This window comes from Hypanus sabinus, chromosome 11, assembly GCF_030144855.1.
Source record: "Hypanus sabinus isolate sHypSab1 chromosome 11, sHypSab1.hap1, whole genome shotgun sequence".
Taxonomy (NCBI): Eukaryota; Metazoa; Chordata; class Chondrichthyes; order Myliobatiformes; family Dasyatidae; genus Hypanus; species Hypanus sabinus.
This window is the reverse complement of record NC_082716.1, coordinates 77160039-77184184: the sequence shown is the minus strand read 5'-3', so window position 1 is coordinate 77184184 and position 24146 is coordinate 77160039. Positions and strand designations below refer to the sequence as shown.

The 24146-nt window shown below is 40.4% G+C and overlaps 1 protein-coding gene across 2 annotated transcripts; it reads left to right on the top strand.

The window, feature by feature from the left end:
* The first annotated feature begins 3948 nt into the window (after nucleotides 1–3948).
* LOC132402135 (leucine-rich repeat-containing protein 52-like) lies at nucleotides 3949–20866 on the top strand. 2 transcript variants are annotated; one of them, XM_059984757.1, is made up of 3 exons: nucleotides 3949–4075; nucleotides 16378–17279; nucleotides 20011–20866. In XM_059984757.1, the coding sequence occupies exons 2-3, from the start codon at nucleotides 16655–16657 to the stop codon at nucleotides 20367–20369; spliced, it is 984 nt and encodes a 327-aa protein (XP_059840740.1). In that variant the 5' UTR covers nucleotides 3949–4075; nucleotides 16378–16654; the 3' UTR covers nucleotides 20370–20866. The 2 variants fall into 2 exon arrangements, with proteins under 2 accessions (XP_059840740.1, XP_059840742.1); XM_059984759.1 differs by lacking the exon at nucleotides 3949–4075 and adding an exon at nucleotides 15677–15760.
* Nucleotides 20867–24146: the final 3280 nt, after the last annotated feature.

Sequence of the window (24146 nt, the reverse complement as noted above, 5' to 3'; positions counted from 1 at the left end):
AATCAAGTGGATGGGCCCCTTGGGTATCTGTTTTGCAAGAGAGGCCCTGCTCAGCTTTAGAGCACATTTTTGTCAGAGCTTTTTAGAAACAACTTAATCCAAGTGCTATTATCCTTGCTGAAAGCCATGAGATTCATGTTTATCCAGCCGCAGGTATCCTGTTGTCTTTATATGAGGATGAGCTCAAAATTGAAGTGGATGCTGTAATGTCTGACATGGAAATTGTGTAAATATATTTCTATCGAGCAAAGATTTCAACGTGTTCAAAACACAGCGACTGATTTGGTGGAACTAATTCTGCAGGCACATCGAATGTGATAGAGAATTTCATCATTGACATTTGCCTTTGCCAAGAACTGGTTTCTGATATGGGCAAAGATTCTCATTTTCCAGGGCTCTGTTGTGAGCCTTTATTGCTGGAGGGCAGTGGGTCATGGAAGCAGAATTTGCCTTGTGAATGTGGTCTACGCAATGGTCTCATCAGCCACCCTAGAAACCACAGAACCAGGGAAGGAATAGGACATCCTTGTCTCCCAGAGATGGTCTAAGAAATTGCAGCAACAACTCCATGGCAAAGACTGTCCACCGTCTGAAGGCACACCTTCCTTCTTTATGGGATATATCCATAGGACATTTGCTAATTGTTAGAGACAATAATCAAGGCTGTTTCTTTTATTGAAGGTGATACATTTTTTTATTGAAACTGCAACTTCATCTAATCACAAACAATATTAGTTCAGTTGCGAAGACCTTTTCTTTGACCTGCATAACAAAACGTCCATTCATCAGAATATTAAAGAATGGAATACCAGAGTATTTGCTGACAGATGAACATAGCCTTCTGCTCAGCAGGATACCAGCCCTGGGACACCTACGCTGTGCCGAAGAACTCCCCAGTGGAGCATTGCCAGCTTCTGCAGATCTTCCAGTTCACTGGCTGGGAAATCTGGGCTGTGAGCTTACACTAGATAAGCATAGCTGCCTCATTGAAATGAGTGAGAGAAATCGGCTGTCGGCAGGCAGGTAAAATGAAGCTTTTTAGATGATTTAATTGTTAGCTTAAATGTTTTGGACTGGCTTAAGTGCATGTGTTTTAGTTTATTAAAATTATTTCAATTTTTTTAAAACCAGTTGAAAGTGATTTTGAACACTTGTGAATGCTAATTCAATCTCAGTGACAGCTTTAACAGTGGAGGGCCAGGAAGAGAGGGGGGAAGGGACTTTCCACTGGCTCTCAAAGCCCATTCTATCAGCACAGTTGGCCAATGATGCCAGATCATCTCTGTACTGCAGTAGCCCTTGTTGAACAGGATCTGTCAATGACCGGCCCCTGGGTACATGAAGAGAAGAATTGTGGTGCAGGGGGGAATGATCAGTGACTTTGGGCAGTGGATGATCTGCCATAGTTTTGATGGTGTCTCAACTCAAACAATACAAATTCTGACATTTGTTTTTATGAAGGTATTTTAACCATTTACTCTGAAAATTTCCAGTTCAAATCACAGCCTAGTGTAATGCAAAAGGTGGGCATTGCAACACAGTTCAAAACTGGAGTTAATACTGCACACAGCAGCCACTGGCCATGGTGTGTTTGATTTGCTGGTGTACTTACTGTGCTGAATTGGACTTAAAGAACAAATAAAGAAGATGTTGTTTAATTTTGTAAGATCAGGACAAGTAACAGCATAACACGGAGGATATCCCCAGCGTGAGAAATTTTGGGCTTCTTTAAGTGGCTATAATGAATCGCGATGCTCTCTAACCCCGAACTCCCAGAGTTTGTTGCTGTTTCACAGGCATAGGTAGCTCAAAATGAATTAATTTGATGTCATCAAGCTTGTTTGTGGATAGACAACTAACACTTCTAGTTACTGTAGAGACAGCGCAGATTATTCAGTGTGCTTCAGCAAGACTACGGTGGTATTTTAAATCATTGAAAGCTTATGAATAAAGAACATTCTGTTTGAGCAATAAAAGATGGAGACTAAAATCACACAACTCCTGGTGTGTGTAAAAGAAAGCAAGCAATCAAACCTGGCAGCTGTGCTCAATCAGATTAATGGCATCTATTGAGAATGTAAGCATCCAGGTGAATGGAACATGTAAAAGAGAGTTGGGAGCACGGTAGGAAAGGGGAGAGGGAGTAAATAGGTGGGAAGGAGAGAGGAATATGGAGTGAGGGAAGATGATGCTGAAGGGAAGGGAAATGGGGGAGGAAGATGGAAATTGGAAGTGAATGAGGAGAGGGGGAGGGGGAGTGGGAGCGATGAGAGATAAAGGAGATGGGGCACATAGGGGAGAGGGAGAGTGGGAAGAGAAAGAAGGGGGGAGGGGAGGGGGAAATAGGAGAAGAGAGGAACTTTGGTGTAGGAAGAATGGTGGTGTGGGAAGAAGGGATGGTGAGGTGGGACGAGTGTGAGATGGGTGGAACGAGAGAGTAGGAGACAAGCAGAGAGGAAGTGTGATGGGCAAGGGAAGGGGAAGGAATGAGGGGAGGGGGAAGGAGAGAAAGATTAATGGAGGGAGAAAAGAGGTGGAGAAGACAAAGAGATCGAGAATGGATAGAAAAAGAGGAAGGATAGAGAGGGGGACGATAGAGAGAGTTGGAGAAGGAGGAGAGAGAAAGAGGAAGAGAGAGAGGAAAGCGGAAGGAGAAGACTATTTAATCCTTAAGCAGTAACAATATTAAATGTTTGCTGTTTTCCCACTGTGATATTATGATAGAATATCTACTGTTCCCCCAATGCCCAAAGAATATGTTTGTTTAAGCAGTACCCTGGGGATTTACTTGCATTTGTCTGTAGTGGACCTAACCCATTGGAAGTGTCTCTTGTTTGATTTTGCTTGTTATTTGGGAGGTCAGATCTGAATACCTACAGAATGTTTCTTTACACAGCAAATATTCAGGGCTTTTACCGGGGTGGTAGAGGTGACAGATAACGTTGCTCCATTCAGAAGGGAACTGAATGGGTTTCTGAAAGAAAAAAATGCTTGAATGGATACAGAAGTAAAATTAGCTGGAATGCTCAGACACAAATTCAGTATTGACTCAATGGGTCAAATAGTCACTCAGGGACCCTTTAAACCCTCACAGAGCCCAATGGCCCAAGAGAACCAAAGGGGAGATGCCTAGAATACCCTTTTTGGGGCCGAATACATTTTAGTGGGGTGCAACCCGAACCAATTTACAATTCTTCCTTGTAGTGATTGAAATTATAAGTTAAATTGTTCTTGGAGCTGGAACTGGGGTTAGGCATTGATGAAATATACAGTAGCATTTCCTTAATTTACACTGCATAAGAGTTGAGATCACCTAAAGCTGTGAAGAACAGCTTACAGTTCAAGACTTGGGGAAAAAAAATCTACTGCTGAATTTCACTTTTGTTCTGTCTGGAGCTTCACTATAGTCTGATAGCTGCAATTGCTGTAAGCCATAAAATACGTTGTGCTCAGCCTACATGCAGGAATGCTTACATTGTTTCTGAAAAAAAAACAGAATTGTGAAGAGCACCACATGGAACAAGCAGAACCCTTTTCTGCACACAGGAGATCGAGAACAATCCATGTTTTGTGAATATTTGTTGTGAGGGTTATTTGTGTTTCTTCTTCTACAGAACTTAATCTTGCATCAATGTGATTTTGTTCCATAACTCACTCCCTTTGTATACTTACAAATGTGACTTTACATAAAAATGTGGACTAACAACGTGTCAGCGATAGCAATAATTTAAAGTTAGGCTCCACCCCATCAGTATATTTCCAGTAAAACTCAAGCTTTATAAAGGCACCCTCCTTTTTTTAACGTGTGTAATGATAATTCTTGTTTCATTTTTATTTGCACCTAGCTGAGCTGTTGGAAAAGAGATAGCTGCACTGAAGACTCGACAGTAATCCAATCACTCATATGAGAATATGTGGTTTCAGTTCCAATGTTATAAAGTTGGATTTCTTGAATGGACAGATTCTCGGAGGTGCTGACTGTATCTATTTTAATTGGTTTAACTTAATGGCAATGCTAGGATAACACTGAATGTACCACAAGACCAAAAGGAGAACACTGGTGACTCTTCTGCAGGTGAGATTTATAATATTGTCTTTAATTCAACTAATATGCTGAAAATAGTTCACAATCCAAAAATTTGCTGGAACAGATTACAGTTGTAGTGAGAAAATCATCTTTCAACTAGAGGTAGCTGTCTTCATGTTCAGTAGTTGGATTTTTAGGATAGTTTTGCATGTAAGATGCAGATATCAGACTTAAGAAATGACTAGGCTGATCTCATTTTATTAAAATATTAACTTTCAAACTAGCTTAATAATGTTCAAACAGTAACTGAGGATAAGAGCTCAAACGGGAGGATACCGTTCAAACAAGAAAAATTCCTATAGCAATAAAGCAGTATAACACTAGGAATAACTGAGCCCAGTGTTACATAGTGAGTGAGAAATACACTTTTATCACAGTTGTTTATGTCTGGACAAGTGTTAACCTGAAGCCCATTCAAACCTTCTATAGGAACTTAAAAGATCCACAGGAGGGCTGAAAGAGCAAGTGAGTTCTCCTCGGAGAACAGCAAAAAAAACCCTCTCACATCCTCATAAAATGGAAGGACATTTACTGAGATTGGTTAAGGAATACCAGTATCGTGCTTCCTTTTAACGAGAATGTGAGAGCCTTTTGCTCAGACGCCTGGGGAAAGCTTCTTTACTGGAAAAACAGGAAGTGAACACACCGTTGTACCGAGATAAATCCTACTGCATCACCCTGTGGCAACGAGCTGCCAATTTTGAGAAAGCACTGACTTTCTACTTATGCAGACTATTTACTGTGGTATCCATAGTGAAGTCTGATTGCAAGCACCTTTGTGAAAAACATGGAATGCCGAGGGTTTGATTACCTCAAGTAAATACAGGCACATAACATCAGATATACAATATTGACAACTAAAGCATAAATTAACAACATACATTTTTAAAAATGCAAGAACGGACACAATTAGAATAAAAAAATTGAGAGTCTGTTTTAGTGCAAAGTGGTCAAAGTTGCTATACTGAGGTTTATCAATAGTGACTAGGTTTGTATATAGCGTTGCAACATTAGCTTTGACCACACTCTAGCATTGGACTCCTCATGGAGTTCATAATGAGAGGCTGAGGAATAAAAAGATAGTATCAGAGATGGTAACAAGATAGATTGCTATACAAGCATACCCAGGACACTAATCCCTTCAGGGAAAGACATCTGCTAACTTGACTTGGTTTAGCTTATATGTAATTTATGTACCCACCAATGAATGCCAAGTCAGTTCAGGGGCGACAATAGACAATAGACAGTAGGCGCAGGAGTAGGCCATTCGGCCCTTCTAGCCAGCACTGCCATTCACTGTGATCATGGCTGATCACACACAATCAGTACCCCATTCCTGCCCTCTCCCCAAATCTCTTGACCCCGCTATCTATAAGAGCTCTATCTAACTGTCTCTTGAATGCATCCAGAGACTTGGCCTCCACTGCCTTCTGGCGCAGAGCATTCCACATATCCACCACTCTCTGGGTGAAAAAGTTTTTCTGCATCTCAGTTCTAAATGGCCTACCCCTTATTCTTAAACTGTGGCCTCTAGTTCTGGACTCACCCATCAGTGGGAACATGCTTCCTGCCTCCAGCATGTCCAATCCCTTAATAATCTTATATGTTTCAATCAGATCCCCTCTCATCCTTCTAAATCCCAGTGTATACAAGCCCAGTCACTCCAATCTTTCAACATATGATAAGTCCCGCCATTCCGGGAATTAACCTTATGAACCTACGCTGCACTCCCTCAAAAGCAAGAATGTTCTTCCTCAAATTTGGAGACCAAAACTGCACACAATACTCCAGGTGGGGTCTCACCAGGGCCCTGTACAGCTGCAGAAGGACCTCTTTACTCCTATACTCAATTCCTCTTGTTATAAAAGCCAGCATGCCATTAGCTTTCTTCACTGCCTGCTGTACCTGCATGCTTCCTTTCATTGACTGATGTACAAGAACACCTAGATCTTGTTGTACTTCCCCTTTTCCTAACTTGACTCCATTTAGATAGTAATCTGCCTTCCTATTCTTGCCACCAAAGTGGATAACCTCACATTTATCCACATTAAACTGCATCTGCTATACATTTGCCCACTCACCCAACCTGTCCAAGTCACCCTGCATTCTCATAACATCCTCCTGACATTTCACACTGCCACCCAGCTTTGTGTCATCAGCAAATTTGCTAATGTTACTTTTAATCCCTTCAGCTAAATCACTAATGTATATTGTAAACAGCTGCAATCCCAGCACCGAACCTTGCGGTACCCCACTGGTCACAGCCTGCCATTCCGAAAGGGACCCATTAATCGCTACTCTTTGTTTCCTGTCAGCCAGCCAATTTTTAATCCATGTCAGTACTCTGCCCCCAATACCATGTGCCCTAATTTTGCCCACTAACCTCCTATGTGGGACTTTATCAAAAGCTTTCTGGAAGTCCAGGTACACTACATCCACTGGCTCTCCCTTGTCCATTTTCATAGTTGCACCCTCAAAAAACTTCAGAAGATTAGTCAAGCATGATTTTCCCTTCATAAATCCATGTTGACTCAGACTGATCTTTCTACTGCTATCCAAATTTGTTGTAATTTCCTCTTTTATAATTGACTCCAGCATCTTTCCCACCACTGACGTCAGGCTAACTGGTCTATAATTCCCTGTTTTCTCTCTCCCTCCTTTCTTGAAAAGTGGGACAACATTAGCCACCCTCCAATCAGCAGGAACTGTTCCTAAATCTATAGAACATTGGAAAATGATTACCAATGCATCCACGATTTCTAGAGCCACCTCTTTAAGTACCCTGGGATGCAGACCATCAGGTCCCAGGGACTTATCAGCCTTCAGACTCAACAGTCTATCCAACACTGTTTCTTGCCTAATATAAATTTCCTTCAGTTTCTTTACCTTAGTTACTTTGGCCACTATTACATCTGGGAGATTGTTTGTGTCTTCCCTAGTGAAAACAGATCCAAAGTACCTGTTCAACTCATCTGCCATTTCCTTGTTCCCCATAATAAATTCACCCGTTTCTGTCTTCAATGGCCCAATTTTGGTCTTAACTATTTTTTTGCTATTCACATACCTAAAGAAGCTTTTACTATCCTCCTTTATAGTCTTGGCTAGTTTACCTTTGTACCTCAGTTTTTCTTGGAGTATTGCCTTTTTTGTTATCTCCTGTTGCTCTTTAAAAGCTTCCCAGTCCTCCAGTTTCCTGCTCATCTTTGCTATGTTATACTTCTTCTCCTTTATTTTTATACTGCCCTTTACTTCCCTTGTCAGCCTTACTCCCCTTAGGATCTTTCTTCCTCTTTGGAATGAACTGATCCTGCACCTTCTGCATTATTCCCAGAAATACCTGCCATTTTTGTTCCACTGTCTTCCCTGCTAGGGTATTGTTCCATTGAACTTTGGCCAGCTGCTCCCTCATAGCTCCATAGTTCCCTTTGTTCAACTGTAATACTGACACATACGATTTTCCCTTCTCCTTCTCAAATTGTAGGTTAAAACATATCATATTATGGTCACTATCTCCTAATGGTTCCTTTACCTCGAGGTCTCTGATCAAATCTGGTTCATTGCACAACACTAAATCTAGAATTGCCTTCTAGAATTGCCTACAAGGGACAGAAATAAATTCTGGCCTTAAAGTCATTCATTAACCATTTCATTAAAAAAAACCATTCAGAAATGGTTTACAGATTAAATTTTAGGCTTTGGTACTATTTCTTATTTGGTAACCTCAACTCATGTGGAATATGACACCAGGGCAACATAAAATGGATGTTCAGTCTTAGGGCCACAAAAATTCAATCCAGTTTAAAGTCAAGCACTTACAAAACATTCAGCACCCTGAACTGGCAAGAACAGCGATGTTCCACTGAAATACAGTGGCTATTTATGATGCTATATAGTCCTGAATGGGATATTTTATCAACAGGATTGTGCTTTCCCTATTTGAAGATAGGAGAAAAATACAATGATGATCATAATTTCACCCATGCACCAGAAGAGACATGAATTGACAGAGTAAGCTCATTTGTCACAAAGTAAATAGTGCCAAGGTGCTACATCCATATTAATCATCAGCTAGTCATAGGCTTGTTCAAAAACGTTTTGGTGTCAAAAGCAAATAAATATTTGACAAGATTGTTCAAGCTTCTTTAGCTAACCCCCATAAAATTCACATTTTTCACCTGATATCAGCTGACATTTTCTTTCAAGTGCATATCACAATTGGAAGCATATTTTAGGAGAGCAGTATGGGAGTACAGGAGCAGTACCACCTCTGATCATAACTAAATTGGCCCACTAGATTAATATCCTTAAAGACCATAAGATATAGGAGCAGAATTAAGCCATTTGGCCCACCAAGTCTGCTCCACCACTCCATCATGGCTGATGCAATTTTCCTCTCAGCCTGTCTCCTGCCTTCTCCCCGTATCCCTTCATGCCCTGACTAATCAAGCATTTATCAACCTCTGCATTAAATATACATAAAGACTTGGCCTCTACAGCCACCTATACCAATGAAGTCCACATATTCATCACATTCTGACTAAAGAAATTCCTCTGCATCTCCATTCTAAAAGGACACCCCTCTATTTTGAGGTTAGACTCTCCCACCACAGGAAACTATCCACATTCACTCTATCAAGGTCTTTCACCTTTTGATAGGTTTCAATGAGGTCACCTCTCATTCTTCTGAATTCTAATGAATACAGGCCTAGAGCCCTCAAATGCTCCTCATCTGACAAGCCCTTCAAACTAAAGTTCAGTGGATTCTGACAAAACTTACTCCATTGAGGTCAACTTAGAAACAGTCTCTATGCTTCGCTGATCATAAAAGCATGAGATCTGTTATCACTGCCACTCTACTAAAGCTGAATTATTGGTTGACATTTCAAAAAACATTCCTTTTTGTTCCAATAACATTTTAAGGCAAATTAGCTTATATTGTCACATATGCCGAGATCCAGGGAAAAATTTGTCTTGCAAACCGTTCATGGAGATCAATTCCTTATTACAGTGCACTGAGACAAAATAAAGGAAAACAACATCAGAATGTACAATAATTTGCTGTACTTCCAGAGAAAGTGCAGTGCAGGCAGACAATAATGTGAAATGGATTGTGAGGTCTGATTAAAACCTTTGTAAGTCACAATTATTATTGCAGAGGAGAACAGGAAGAAGAGTGGGAGAAATATAATTGATCAAAGATTAAATGTCTAGAAGGATTAAATGTCTTTCTGTGGCAATGGATCGTGTGTTGTCTTCTAGTTTCAAAGTCACTGAATGCCTGCAGACCATCTGGAAAATGTAAGGTGAATAACCAGAAGTTGTGGCTCATGTTGCCCTGAGATTAGGGAGAGAGGGGAGAGGATGATAAGTATGATAATGAAGAAATTAGAAATTAGAAATTAGAGTTTAGAGCAGGTAAATGTGTGGCTGGCGAGATAGTGTAACAGAGTGAGCTAAGATATTGGAAATGTTCTGGGGTAGTGGTAATTGGACAATCCAGGTGGGTCTTACCTGCAGAGCCAGCACGGATATCCCTGAGGAAGGGATTTTCTTGATCAGGAGGGGAGGCCTCAATTAGCTTGACAAAGGAAAGGGAACCTTGAAATCTGGAAGGATGGAAATGAACAGGGAGATGAAAATAGACTGTAATGAGACAACAAAAGTAAAGTCAAAGAGTAAAGCATGTGGAGGGAGAGAAAATACAAACAAAAAAGTAGCAATGGAATTAAATGCACTGCATCTGAATGCTCACAAGATTCACAACAAGGCAAATTACATTTAAATAATTCCTTAAAGCATAGGAGGCCATTTGTTACATCGAATCAATGCCAAATCTCAGAACAACTACGTCAATGCTATTCCCTCATTTATTGTCTGTGTCCTGTTTCCTCTCATATGCTTTCCATCAACACTGCGATTCATGCATCAGTCATCCAACCATGGGAGTTTGCAGCAGTCAATTAACACATCAAGCTGCACATCATTAGGATTTGTGGTAAACTAAGGTATTGTGGAGAAACCCCATGCAGATGGAAGTGCAAGCACTACACAGACTTGGAGGCTAAGGTTAGGCCTGGATTATTGAAGCACATTATGCCACACATAATTAACATGAAAAAGCAAGTAAAATCATATGATCAAATTGCCATTAAGGATGGAGGATGATTAAAGCTGGGTATTAAACATTCCATGATATTCAACATTTATGACATGCAAACAAAATGGTTAGCACCACCCACAAAATGCTGGAGGAACTCTGCAGGTCAGGGAGCATCCATGGAAAAGAGTAAACAGTTGACTTCTTGGGCCGAGAGCCTTCATTAGGACTAGAAAGCAAGGGGTGGGGGAGACACCAGAATAAAAAAGTGGGAGGAGGGGAAGGAGGTGATAGGTGGAGCCAGGTGGGTAGGAAAGGTAAAGGGCTGGAGAGAAAGGAACTGATAGGAGAGAAGTGTGGAAACAAAATGTTATGCAGTATCAATATTAATAAGGGAGGAGATCTAAGCTGTGGTGAGATATTACCTTGATTTGACAGATCATGATGTAGAACTAAAAATAAATTAGAGTTGAGCTAAGTAAATAACAAAGAGTAGAAACAATTGGTAGAAATTATTTATAGGTGACCAATTAATATTTGCAACATTGGACACAACATAAAGTAGGAGAGTAGAGGAAATTAGTGGACATTTTAACATATGGACAGACTGGGGAAAGCGAGATTGCTGTGAGAAGCTAAAAGAGGGATTCATAGAATATATTTCAGATACCTTTGCAAATTAATATGATGTGGAACCAACTAGTGGAAAAGCTATTCAGATCTTGTTTTATGCAAAGAGAAATGGTTAATTAATGATTTTGATATCTTGGGCATTTAGGAACGAGGGATCTAATATGATAGAATTTAATATTCAGATTGAAGATAATGCATTTCAATGTGGATATGATGTCAATGTCAATAGTGACAGGAGATTCATTAGTTAGGGGGACAGACTGTGCAGAATAGTTGTCATGGTCGAGAATGCCTCGGAGTAGTTGCAGAATGGTCTGAAGGGGGAGGGTGAGCAGCAAGATGTCGTGGTGCACATTGGCACCAATGACATAGGTTATAGGGTGGAAGAGGTCATACAGTCATAGAACACTACAGCACAGAAACAGGTCCTTCAACCCATCTAGTCCATGCCAAATTATTATTCTGCCTAATTCTGTTGACCTGCACCTGACCATACATGTACAGTACTTATCCAAACTTCAGTTAAATGGCAAAATTAAACCCACATCCAACAGTTCTGCAAGGCAGATCTTTCTACACTTGCACCATCCTCTGGGTGAAGAAGTTCCCCCTCATGTTACCCTTAAGTATTTCACTTTTCACCAAGACCTCCAGTTCTAATCTCACCCAACCCTATCTATACCTCATAATTTTGTATATCTCTGTCAAATTTCCCTTCATTCTCCCAGACTCCTTGAATAAATTCCTATTCTATTCAATCTTTCCCTCAAACTCAAGTCATCAAGTCCTGGCAATATCTTTGTAAATTTTCTCTGTACTCTTTCAATCTTATTGATATCTTTCCTGTAGTTAGATGACCAGAGCTGCACACAATATTCCAATTAAGGCTTCACCAACATCTTTTACAACTTCAATTGTTGTGCTCAATACTTTGATTTGTGAAGGCCAATGTGTCAAAAGTTCTCTTTGTGACCATGTCTACCTGTGATGCCACTTTTACAGATCCCACTGCAAACTTTATACCCATATCAAAGGCAAGCCTTTCTCGCCATCCACTACGCCCCCAGTCTTCGTGTCATCAGCAAACTTGCTGATCCAGCTGACCACATTTTCATCCAGATCATTGATATAGGTGAAAAACAACGGACCCAGCATTGATCCCTGCACACCAATAACCACAGGTCTGCAGTCAGAATGACAGCCATCCTCTACCACTCTCTGGATCATCCCACAAAGCCAACGTCAAATCCTAAATTGGATTTAAATCCTACCTCATCTTGAATGTCAAGCGACTGAACCTTCTGGGCCAACACCCCGTGCAGGACCTTGTCAAAGGCCTTGCTGAAGTAGGCAGCATCTACTCCCTTTCTTTCATCAATTTTCTTGATAACTCATTTGACAAACTATCCCATACAGCCCTTTTGCAATATGGGCATCCTGGTCAATATGTGGAAAGTTAAATCACCTACGTTTACAACCTTAAGTTTCTTGCAACAGTCTATCATCTCTTCAAATTTCCTTCTCTAAATCCCATTGACTGTTGAGTGGGCTATGATATAATACCATTAACATTGTCATCACTTTCTTATTCCTCAGTTCCACACATATAATTTAAGTAGATAAGCCCTCCTGTTTGCCCTGTCAGAGCACAGTCATGACATTTTCCCTGATTAATGATGCCACCTCTTTCCCCTTTAATCCCTCCTGTTCTATCAAGTGTAAAACAACGGAACCTTGGAACATGGAGTTGCCAGTCCTGCCCCGCCTACAACCAAGTCTCAATAATGGCTGTAATGTCATAATTCTACATGCTAATCCATGCTCTAAGCCTGTCTACCTTACCTACATTACTTCATGCATTGAAACAGATGCACTGAGAACATTATTCATACCATGTTCAACCTTTCAATTCCTGCTTTGTAACTTAAGGACATCTTTCCCTACAACACCCCCACTAGTTGTCCTGCCATTCTAGTCCCACACCCCCCCCCCACCACCAAAACTCAAGGTTTAAGCCCCTGGAGCAGTGCTAGCAACTTCCCTGTAAGAACATTAGACCCCCTTCCAGTTCAGGTGCAAACCATCTTGCCTTTACAGTTCCCACCTTCACTGGAAGACAATGCAATTATCCAAAAACCCGAAGCCCTCCCTCTTGCATCATCTCCTTACCCATGTGTCAAACTGTATTATCTACCTATTTCTGGCCTCTCTTGTGCATGCCATGGGTAGCAATCCTGACAAAATAACCCTGGATGTCCTGCCCTTAACTTAGCACTTAAGTTAATTCACTTTGCAGGACCTCATTACCCTTCCTACCTATGTTGTTGGGCCAACATGGACCACAACCTCTGGCTGCTCAGCCTCCTACTTAAGAATGCTATTGATTTGAGCTGAGATGTCCTTGACCCTTGCACCTGATTCTTGATTGGAAGGGTGTCAAAGGTGATTGGGAGAAGGCAGGAGAATGGCGTTGAGATAAATCAGGCATGACTAAACGGCAGAGCAGACTCAATGGTACTTACAGCCTAAATCTGCTCCTGCATCTTGTGGTTTAACTTGAGGCAAACCAATGTCCTGCCGAGGAGGTTCACAGGAGGGTTTAACTGAGCTTGGCAATCGGGTGGGTACCAAAGCACCCATCAGGAAGTGGATTGAGAGGAAAGTAGATGTCATGATCAGTAAGATTAGGCAGCATTAAGGTAATAGATACAATGATCTGGAGCATTTTGGGTAAGGGTGATGAACTTAGTAAGGAGCAGTACATGAACTACAATGTTGTGGCCATAACAGAGACTTAGTTGAAAGAAGGACAGGAATGGATGTTTAATGTTCCAGGGTTTCCATGTTTTAGAAAGGATAGAAAAGAAGGTAAAAAGTGTGTGTGTGTGTGTGGGGGGGGGGCAGGGTTGGGAAGTTGTGCTTTTAATCAGGGACAGTATCACAGCTACACTCAGGGGTCACAATGGAGGGCTCACCCATTGAATTGATATGGGTATAATTCAAAGATAAGAAAGCTGCGATCAATTTGAGGGGACTGTATTACAGACCCTCCAATACTAACTGGGATATGGAGGAAAAGATAATGTAAGCAGATTAGGAAAAGTTGTGAAAACAAAACTGTTGTTATGGTTGGTGACTTCAACTTCCCTAACATACACTGGGACCTCCTTAATGTCTTGTCTTGTCCATACTGCACCAACCACCGCCACTGGGCTATAAACGTTCAGGAGCAGTGTGTGGTTAAGTGCCTTGTTTAAAAACACACACGCTGCCTCTGCTCAGGCTCGAACTAACAACCTTCAGATTGCCAGACCAAAGCCTTAACCACTTGGTCAACACAATGCAAGAGGTTTAGATGGGGTAGAATTTGTTAGGTGCATCCAAGAAGGTTTCGTAAATCAATATGTAGACAGTCCAACAAGAGGAGCGGCCATACTGGACCTGGTATTGGTTAATGAGCCTGGCCAGTTGACTGGCCTTTCAATGGGAGAACTGTGAGGGAATAGTGATTCACAACTCCTTATGTTTTAAAATAGGTGTAGGTAAGGATAAGTATGGACTTTGTGGGAGAACATTAAGTTGGAGTAGGGTGAATTATGGGAGTATTAGGCATGAACTAGGGTGAGTAAATTGGGATCAGCTTGGATGTTGAAAGAGGTGGTGAATTTAAAGAAAAGAAAGTAAATGTAAGTTATAAGAAGATAAAATCATATCATGTCCTTGAGAATTATAAAAATGCCAGAAAAGAACTCAAGAAGAACTTAGGAAAGACAGGAATGGCTATGAAAACTCCTTGGCAAACAGGATTAAAGTGAATCTGAAGGCATTCTATACACACATCTAGAGCAAAAAGACATCTAGGGAACAGGTTAGAAAACACAAGAATAAGGAGGGTACATACAGTATGTTTAAAGGTGGAGAAGTAGGAGTTTGTAGAGTTAGTGCATGCTCTGGTAATCATCTTCCAAAGTTCTACAGATTCAGCAATGTAACTGTGGATTAGAGGGTAGCAAATTTGTACTCACTTGTTAGAACAGGGGATGAGAGAGAAATCAGGCAACCACTGACCTGTCGACCTAATGTCAATGTTAAGGAAATTGCTGGACTCTAAATAAAGATGCCACATGGATCATCCTGAAGAATAGTAGGGTTGAGTTGAGCCAATATGGATTATGGAAAGAAATTAAGTTGGCACCTCATAGTCTCCATTTCTCAGGTGCTTGTTCCATTGCCACTGCTCGTACAAAATAAGGTACACAGTTTTCTTTCTGCAAAAGTGGAATTTCTCAGGGTGACTGAATGAGCTGAGCATCAGGACTTTGCTCCTGAGTGAAAAAAAAAATTACATGACCCTTTTCCTGGTGAGGCTGTTGCACAAAGTGATCAGACTCCCAGTTTCTGACTTTTCTTGACATTTAAATGGAGAGGGGCAATGATGTCAAATTTCATCTCCCATTCCGAATTAAAGAAAATAATATGTCCCCTTCCCTCTGATAGCTGATGCCCAGTTGAGGTATGGCTCCAAAAATCTCCAACATTCCGTATGCATTCTTCAGTTGTTGACTATTGGTGGAGAAAAGGTAAAATTATTACAACTGGACCAAAACTTTCCCTCCCTTGAAATTCAGAACTTCCAGCAGCAATGCTGGCTATCTACCAGGAGTGAAATCACATCAGATACTTTGGATTTATCATCTTTCAAGCTCTTTAAATTCTCTAATATTCTTTTTTTGAATGGTAATTAAATTAATCAGACTCATGCCCCTACCATTGGACATTGACTGAAGGGGATGATAACTGGACTGAACCCTCAACTCTGTTGAGTAATTGGGTTCAACACTGATCAGTTATGATTTAGCTGAATGATGAAAGGTTTTAGGGTTTCAAGGTACTTTTCTACCTACCTTAAACAACAGTCAGTTTAAAAAGAAGGCAAGTTTCTGGTAAGTATTTAATTATAAATATTATCTTGAAAATTTAGCGGCTTTTCCCAACAATTTCTGCCTCGATTTGAATAGCTGAAATCTTCCTGGGATATCAAAGCTAGGAATTGGGTAAAAGAATATTTGTGTTTGAAGCTTGCGCAATGCAACTCCTAGAAACATGGTTGTTATTTCTTACATAAGAGTTGGGTGGGGTGCGCCAACCAGCCTCATAACCAGTCCTTAATATTTCATATGTCGGTGATGTTTGGTTTGGCTTTCACTAGTGTGAAATGTCATCTCCTTATCTGAAACCCCAAAATACAAACAATGTGCTCTGGTTAAAGCATTCGTGGCGGAACTGAATTCCACTTTAATGGATTTATTAAAAGTGACGCCGAAACGAAAAGCTACACATAAAACAATCTGTACCCGTTAATAATTTACCCGTTCTTAGTGGACTGGTTAAGGGATTATGATAGCGCGGGTAGGCGTTCAAGCACATAGTAAATAAATAATCCAAAATCTAAAAATAGCGCACGACAAGGAAATGAAAGTGTCTTCTGGGTTGCATTGCGGCACAGCTGAACGGTAACATGCCACCAACTCATCCACAGCCTTTATTTCACCGTTCCCAGTTTAGGTTATAATATCTCTCCTGATGTGTGAGCTCCCGAAAGCCAGAGCGTACAGGGGGACCAGATGCACAACCAACTGACCAATAAACAAACTCTCTGTGATCTTCATTGCCCTACGCTTTCTGCACCGATTGCACACAGCGTGACTATGGATCACAGTGGCGCTTGATCCTCCAACTTTTTTCAAGACCGCAGGCAAACACAACCGAATTTCGCGCGATGGAGATGTTCTGGGTAGAAATATTCGGATGAAAGATCTTCCCTCGATAACCGGAGTATGGATGTGTCTTTCACTGTAAGGACGTTAAGACTGTTGTGTATCATTTTTATTGCCAAAGTGTTTCGGGTTGCTGGCTGCCCTCGCGGATGCAGTTGCAGCCCGTTTCAAATGAACTGCACGGGGGCCCAACTCCAACAGTTCCCAACAGACATCCCACTCAACACCAAGCAACTGATTATTTCCAACAATAACATTTCCAGCCTCCCCACTGCCCACCTCAACTACCTGGGCGGCCTGGTGTACCTGGACATCAGTAACAACTCCCTGACGGAGATCTCGCAAAGCTCCTTCCTCAACATGCAGATGCTGGTGTACCTGGATCTGAGCCGCAACCACTTGCGGAGGATCGCCCACTTCACTTTCAAATACCTGACCAACTTAGTAGTGCTGAAAGTGAGCAGCAACAACGAGCTGATCTTCTTCGACAAGCGGGCCCTCTCAACAAACATGAAACTGCAAGAAATTGACATAAGCGGAAATAGTCTAACACTCATTGATGTCAATCTACTCGCAGCGCTTCCACACCTGAGGTCTGTGCGTCTTGCTGGAAACCCATGGATGTGCAACTGCAATACGGAATGCTTAATAAGCTGGATGAGAAGACACAGAAGAATTATTCCAGGTACATTTTCAGCTGTTCTTCACTTCTGGGTGAAATCAAATCTATTTAAAGCTCAATTATTTCAGAATGCATCGTAGGATATCGAAAATGCGTCCATATCGTGCTTAAACCCACCTTAAGTTCATTTTAAATTTGTATTCCGAAACGAACGAACGTGTAAAGGGCTTGCTTAATCAATACCTTCGCCTGTACATTTCAAATTATTTATGTTTGCTCTAAATTAAGTTGTTGTGGAAATGAATATGAATGATATTAACGATAAAAATAAAATTAAAATATATTAATGCTAATTATAACAAACCCCAGCACTACGACGGCACCTTTAATATCCAGTCAGAATTAAGATGTATTTTAATATCAACTACAACAACTATTCATCTTTCAGTCATGTTACATGTTAAACACTTGATCACTAGGTAAGGCATATATGCATTATGCTCCAAGTTTAAACTTAATACGTGATGTGGTGCCTGTCTTGTTTCTTCTTCCATTACTGCTAAATGAGGTTGGGGTCTGGTTTCTCTGATGTCAACAAAAGTTCACTACTCTGTCAAATAGCATTCACCGCATGGATATTAATAAACTATTTTACTGTGCAGAGGGGAAACATAAGAACAGAATTTGATTCTCATCTGATGTCCAAACACATTTCTTAACAGGTGGAATCAATTGCAATTTCAGTTTGAAATTAAATTGTAGTTACAGAATTTAAAGCTGGGTTAGGCCATGCATCTATTCCCTTGAGTATAGACTACAGAATATTCAGTACTGTTGATCAAAGAAATGGATAATGTAGCTGGAGAGAAGATCTTTCAGCTGGAAGGCTAGGTCAAGCATGGAGCCAATTACCAGACAGACAGACATACTTTATAGATCCCGAGGGAAATTGGGTTTTGTTACAGCTGCACCAACCAAGAATAGTGTAGAAATATAACAATATAAAACCATAAATAATTAAATAATAATGTTAAGTATGCCAAGTGGAAATAAGCCAAGGACCAGCCTATTGGCTCAGGGTGTCTGACACTCCAAGGGAGGAGATGTAAAGTTTGATGGCCACAGGTAGGAATGACTTCCTATGTCGCTCAGTGTTATATCTTGGTGGAATGAGTCTCTGGCTGAATGTACTCCTGTGCCTAACCAGTACATTATGGAGTGGATGGGAGACATTGTCCAAGATGGCATGCAACTTGGACAGCATCCTCTTTTCAGACACCACCGTCAGAGAGTCCAGTTCCACCCCCACAGCATCACTGGCCTTACGAATGAGTTTGTTGATTCTGTTGGTGTCTGCTACCCTCAGCCTGCTGCCCCAGCACACAACAGCAAACATGATATCACTGGCCACCACAGACTCGTAGAACATCCTCAGCATCATCCGGCAGATGTTAAAAGGACTTCAGTCTCCTCAGGAAATAGAGACAGCCCTGACCCTTCTTGTAGACAGCCTCAGTGTTCTTTGACCAGTCCAGTTTATTGTCCATTCATATCCCCAGGTATTTGTAATCCTCCACTATGTCCACACTGACCCCTTGGATGGAAACAGGGGTCACCAGTGCCTTAGCCCTCTTCAGGTCCACCACCAGCTCCTTAGTCTTTTTCACATTAGGTGATTCTGCTCGCACCATGTGACAAAGTTTCCCACCGTAGCCCTGTACTCAGCCTCATCTCCCTTGCTGATGCATCCAACTATGGCAGAGTCATCAGAAAACTTCTGAAGATGGCAAGACTCTGCGTTGTAGTTGAAGTCCGAGGTGTAGATGGTGAAGAGAAAGGGAGACAAGACAGTCCCCTGTGGAGCCCCAGTGCTGCTGACCACTCTGTCTGACGCACAGGCATTGTAGCTGTGATGCTGTGCTCCTTCACACAAGAAGAGCAGGGATCTGGCTCCCTTTCCTCAGTGAGTTGTTGAAACTAAGACAACTGAAGTTTTTGAAGCAGATTGGCCACAGTTTGTCAGCTAGAGTGAGATAAGTGGCGAGGTCATAACAGTCAGCTGTGTTCTAATGTGAAGACTATTTGGCTTGAAAGGGAATAAATGGATAGTTTGGTGGTGACTCATATGATTTGGAGGGTCTGAAGTGACATTAAATTGCCCAAACAAATTAGGCCACACTTTACGCTTTAGGCATTTACCTTCAGAAATGACTGTGCAGAGAAGTTGAACATTAATGCTGGAGCCTTTCAGATAAGACTCGTACCGCAGTCTATGAATGAAGATGGCAAACAAGATTCGATAACCTGTACCAAGATCGCAATAGTGAGACCTTTTGTTGAAACTAATGTTTCTAACATTAACCATAGAATTGATTAAAGTCATGTGTGGAGCATCCTGGGTATAGTTGCAAAATCCTAATTGAAGAGTATTAGAGAAGCTGTTAATTTTTCTAACAAATGGGTGTTTATATTTTTAATGCTTGCCAGTCTATTGGATATATGCAATATAACTATACGAAGTTCCAAATCAAATTTATATTGATTAAAATTCTAATTAATATTCTTTTCAATATTTCCAGGTGCAAATCAAGCTTGGTTTAGGATGAAATTTTTAATGTTCTTTGTAGTCACATATTTCATGATATGCAGCAATCTTCAGTACTCTTTTGTTTTCCAAAGAAACAAATCAAGAATTTTTTGTTTGGTGAAATGTGAATTCAAATCCACCCTGTATTGATCTTTGGATCAGATAACAAAATCTTCATTTGATGGTTGTTGTTTTCATATTTGCCAGATGCTGCTGATGTCACTTGTGAATTTCCAGATTCTTTGCAAGGAGTCCTTGTCACAGAAGCTGCAGATAAACTTTTCCCACTTTGTCACAGGAAAAGCGAAATTAAATTGAAAGAAATCCTTTACTTTTGCCTCATTGGCCCCGGACTATTTTCTGCAAGCATTGCTGTCAATTTGACTTTCAGTTTATTGATCGTTCATTTCAAGAGGATCAAGAAGAAAGACCTGAAACATTATCGCAAACTCCGCAGGGCCATTTCGTTTAAGTATTCCAAGCGCCCTAATGTGATTATTCAAGAAATAAATACCAAAGTCAGCACAAAAAGGAGCACTGCTGTAGGAACAAAAGTCAATCGATGACAGGACTTCTGAGCTTTTACTGTGAAAAGGTGGTCCATATTGCGAGTGTGATAAAGCGGCTCAAAAGATGTTAAGTAACAGTTACAGTATTGCCTTAATGCCTACACAATCAGAAAACTACCATAATCAGCAGGACTTACAACTACTATTCTGAATCTTAATTTTGTAGCATGTTTGATCTCAGTGATTTCTGCACATATATTTGTTTCTAAAGAGTATTGGAATACAGAATCTTCCAGATTTTATGACTCGAATTTTTGCAAATGAAATTTATTAAGTGTAATCATATTTTATTACTATATTGTTGGATAACTTTAAACATTGGTCAATATTGATCATCTCCCCATAAAAAAATGGACTGCCACAATAATTCATTTTACATGTAGGGAGCAAATTTGAAATCAGAGAAGAATTAACTAGTAGCAACAAATGAAAATGCTTTCTATTTGTGAACAAATTAAGGAGATTTGGTAAAGTAAAAATGTGTTATCGTGTCATTTAAGTTTATTTTCAATGGACACAAGTTTGACTTTCAATAAGATTCTTAAAGATGTTGTCAAGAGAGATTGGGTGCTTCCCCACAGAGCTGGCACTGAATCCAACATCGTCTGATGGAAAGGAAAGCCCTTTTTAACTTTGGGATAGTTGAATGACACAGCCAGGTCTGTTTCAGAGAGATCAATACTGACCATAGTTTGACACAAATGAACAATTTTACTCAGAGAAACTGCAAAGTGAGAGAAATGTCAATTTAGTCAAACTGAGAACTTCACCTTAGATTAGGATGTTAAATTATTAGATGCGAGCAGAGAATTTGGTGATACCTGACTTAGTAGCACTTCGCTTGAATTCAAAGGGCCAAAATTAAACGTACCCATGATGTTGTTTACTTTAATGAAGTAGAATATTTAGAAATGTTCTGCTTTTCTCATTCTGTTTGTTTGTTTGTTTATTTATTTATTGGCGATACAATGCAGATGGAACCTTCTGGCCCTTTGAGCCACACTTGCCCAGCCACCCCTGGATTTACTCATAGCCTAATCATGGGACAATCTATAATGACCAATTAGCCTACCTGTACTGTAAAGAGTTGTGTTAACCACTACGCTACTGTGTTGCCCTATGTTGAAACTGAATATTTTAGAATAATTTTCACGTAGCTGTTAAAGATGCTAGAGAACAAAGACAACATCTAATTAAATGGAACATTTTAAATCCTGTGGCCTGGAGAGCGGTAATCAGAGAACTTGTCACCCACTTTCCCTCTGTCTTCACATTGCTGTTTCTTTTTTTTGTTTCAGTGTCTCCCTCTCTGCCACTCTTCATGATTTGTTTCTCTAATCCCTCTTTCCCTTCAAGTAGGATATCGCAAATAGGAAACTCAGCAACATAGCTATAGGCTACCATTGGACTTTGATAGTCAAAGAGTCCCTTTTCAAGGCAAACAAGGACTTTAGTTAGAATGTGTAAAATTAAAATAAAGTGTGCATGCTGTAACTCTAAAATAAGAACAGAAACAGCTGGAAATACTCAATGGATCAGTCTGCATATCAAAGTTCAAAGTAAATTTTATTACACAAGTACATACTTCCAGTCAAGATGGCGCCTGCATACAATGCTCCTTTGGCAACATCTTCTGGATAAATCATGAAACTTCTTTTATATCTTTTACAATTGGTTTTCATCTTGGATGTGATTCCGGAATGGTTGGAGCCTGTGGTTTGCTGTTTGGAGATTGTTTGGCTGTTCCAGTGCTCTGCATTTTCTGAGAGGATTCTGGGAGAGGATTTTGCTTGCGCAAACCTCACGGCAGCAGGCCAATGTCCATATCCATTTCTCCAATTAAAGTGATGAGGGAGATAGAAACATCAAGGAAAATGCGGAAGCTTGTAGATCACTTGGGTGCTTCAGCTTTCTGCAGTGTCCATGATGAATCCTGGAGACAGAGGCAGCGTTTGCAAATGTCATGGCATGCAGGCTGCTAGACAGTGTTTGACTCCATTTTGCCGATCATGCTGCACCATTAAGAGCACTGGAGATTGAAACATCAAGGCAAAAGTAGAATGAGTACCGGCTGCCTGCCTTTTGATCACTCTACAGCAGGACAGGGGAGAGCCTGCTGCTGTGATCAGAGAATGTTATCCAGGTTTTCTGACTTTTGGATATGGACTTGGACTGTAGACTTTTTTTTCGGTCTTATAGTTAATTATATTTTTTGCCCAATCTTTCTTTATTTTTTGTGTAGGGGGTGGGATTTGGAGGTCAATATGTCTGTTTTGTTTTGTTCATTGTTTTTTCTTGTGCGGAGAAGAGGGATTTGGGAGTTGATGTGCTTGTTCCATTTTTGTTTGGTTTTTTTGCGCGTGGAGGTGGGATTTAGGGATTGATGATAGTGATGCCTTCCTTTTCTTTCTTGGTTTCATAGCTACCTGGAGACGAAGAATTTCAGAGTTGAATACTTTGATAATAAATGAAACTTTGAACTTTTGGCATGTCATTATATGTATACAACCCTGAGATTCATTTTCCTGTGGATATTCAGCAAATCTATTGTAACTTTAACAGGGTCAATGAAAAATCAACTAGACAGCAAAAAACAACTGCACCAATGCAAATATAAACAAATAGCAATAAACAACGAGAACGTGAAATAATGAGATAAAGAATCCTTAAAGTGAAATGATTGGTTGTGGGGACATCTCAATTGATGGGCAAATGAGCATAGTTATTCCCTTTTCTTCAAGAGCCGAATGGTTGATAGTTGATATGAGAAGTTCTGACAATGGGTCTTCGACATGAAACGTAAACTCTGTTTCTTCTCCCACAAAAGTGGTCTGACCTGCTGAGTATTTCCAGCAGTTGCTGTTATTTTAGTTATAACACTGCATGTAGTACTTAACTTTACATGTAGTAGTCATCTCTATGTGCAGGATAGATCTGCAGGCATTAAAGAAAAAAAAATGCAAATTGTGTTCAGCATGTAGAAGTAGCGATACAAAAATGCCATGAAAATTGTTGCTCTCATATTCTAAGCAAAGATGTAATCAAAGTAATGGGAGTTCAAAGTAATTTAAATATGCTTCAGGTTCTCATCAGTTGAGAGAGCTGCCTTACATATTAATTGTGAATGAAGCATTTCATACATTGCTGAGGCTCTACAATTCAAGAATTTCTGTTTGACACAGAAATTGGGTAGTGTTCAGGATTTAGAACACAGGACGTTACAGCACAGTGCAGGCCCTTGGGCCCATAATGATGTGATGACTTTTTAACCTATTCTGAGATCAATCTAAATCTTCACTCGTACATTGCCCTCTATTTCTCTATCAGCCATATGCCATCTTTGAATGGACAGGCAGGTTAAGCAATGAAGGGATAACAGGCAGCTTAAGTAAATGTGACCGGGACAGTAGGTTGGCTGAGGAACAGAATTTAGATTGTATTCTACATATTTTTGCTTTAATTCCATCTCATTTTCTTATTCTAGTCCAATTTATTTACCTTCAATTATTTCCTTTTTAATTTCCTGTTACTTGTGTCCTACCCTGTTTCCATAATTAACTCACTCAAAATTATTGAATTACCAATAGAGTCTCCCCATCCCCAGTATGCTGTTACTCAACTTTATCCTGCCATAAATTTATTCTCACTCCCTTATGATCGATGATGTGAGGCTTTTGAATTCATAACAGGCACCACCCCACCCCATCCAGTTTTGTTTCCCTCCAACTTTTCCAATTTCTTCTTCAAGTCATTCACCCAAAACCTTTATTTTCT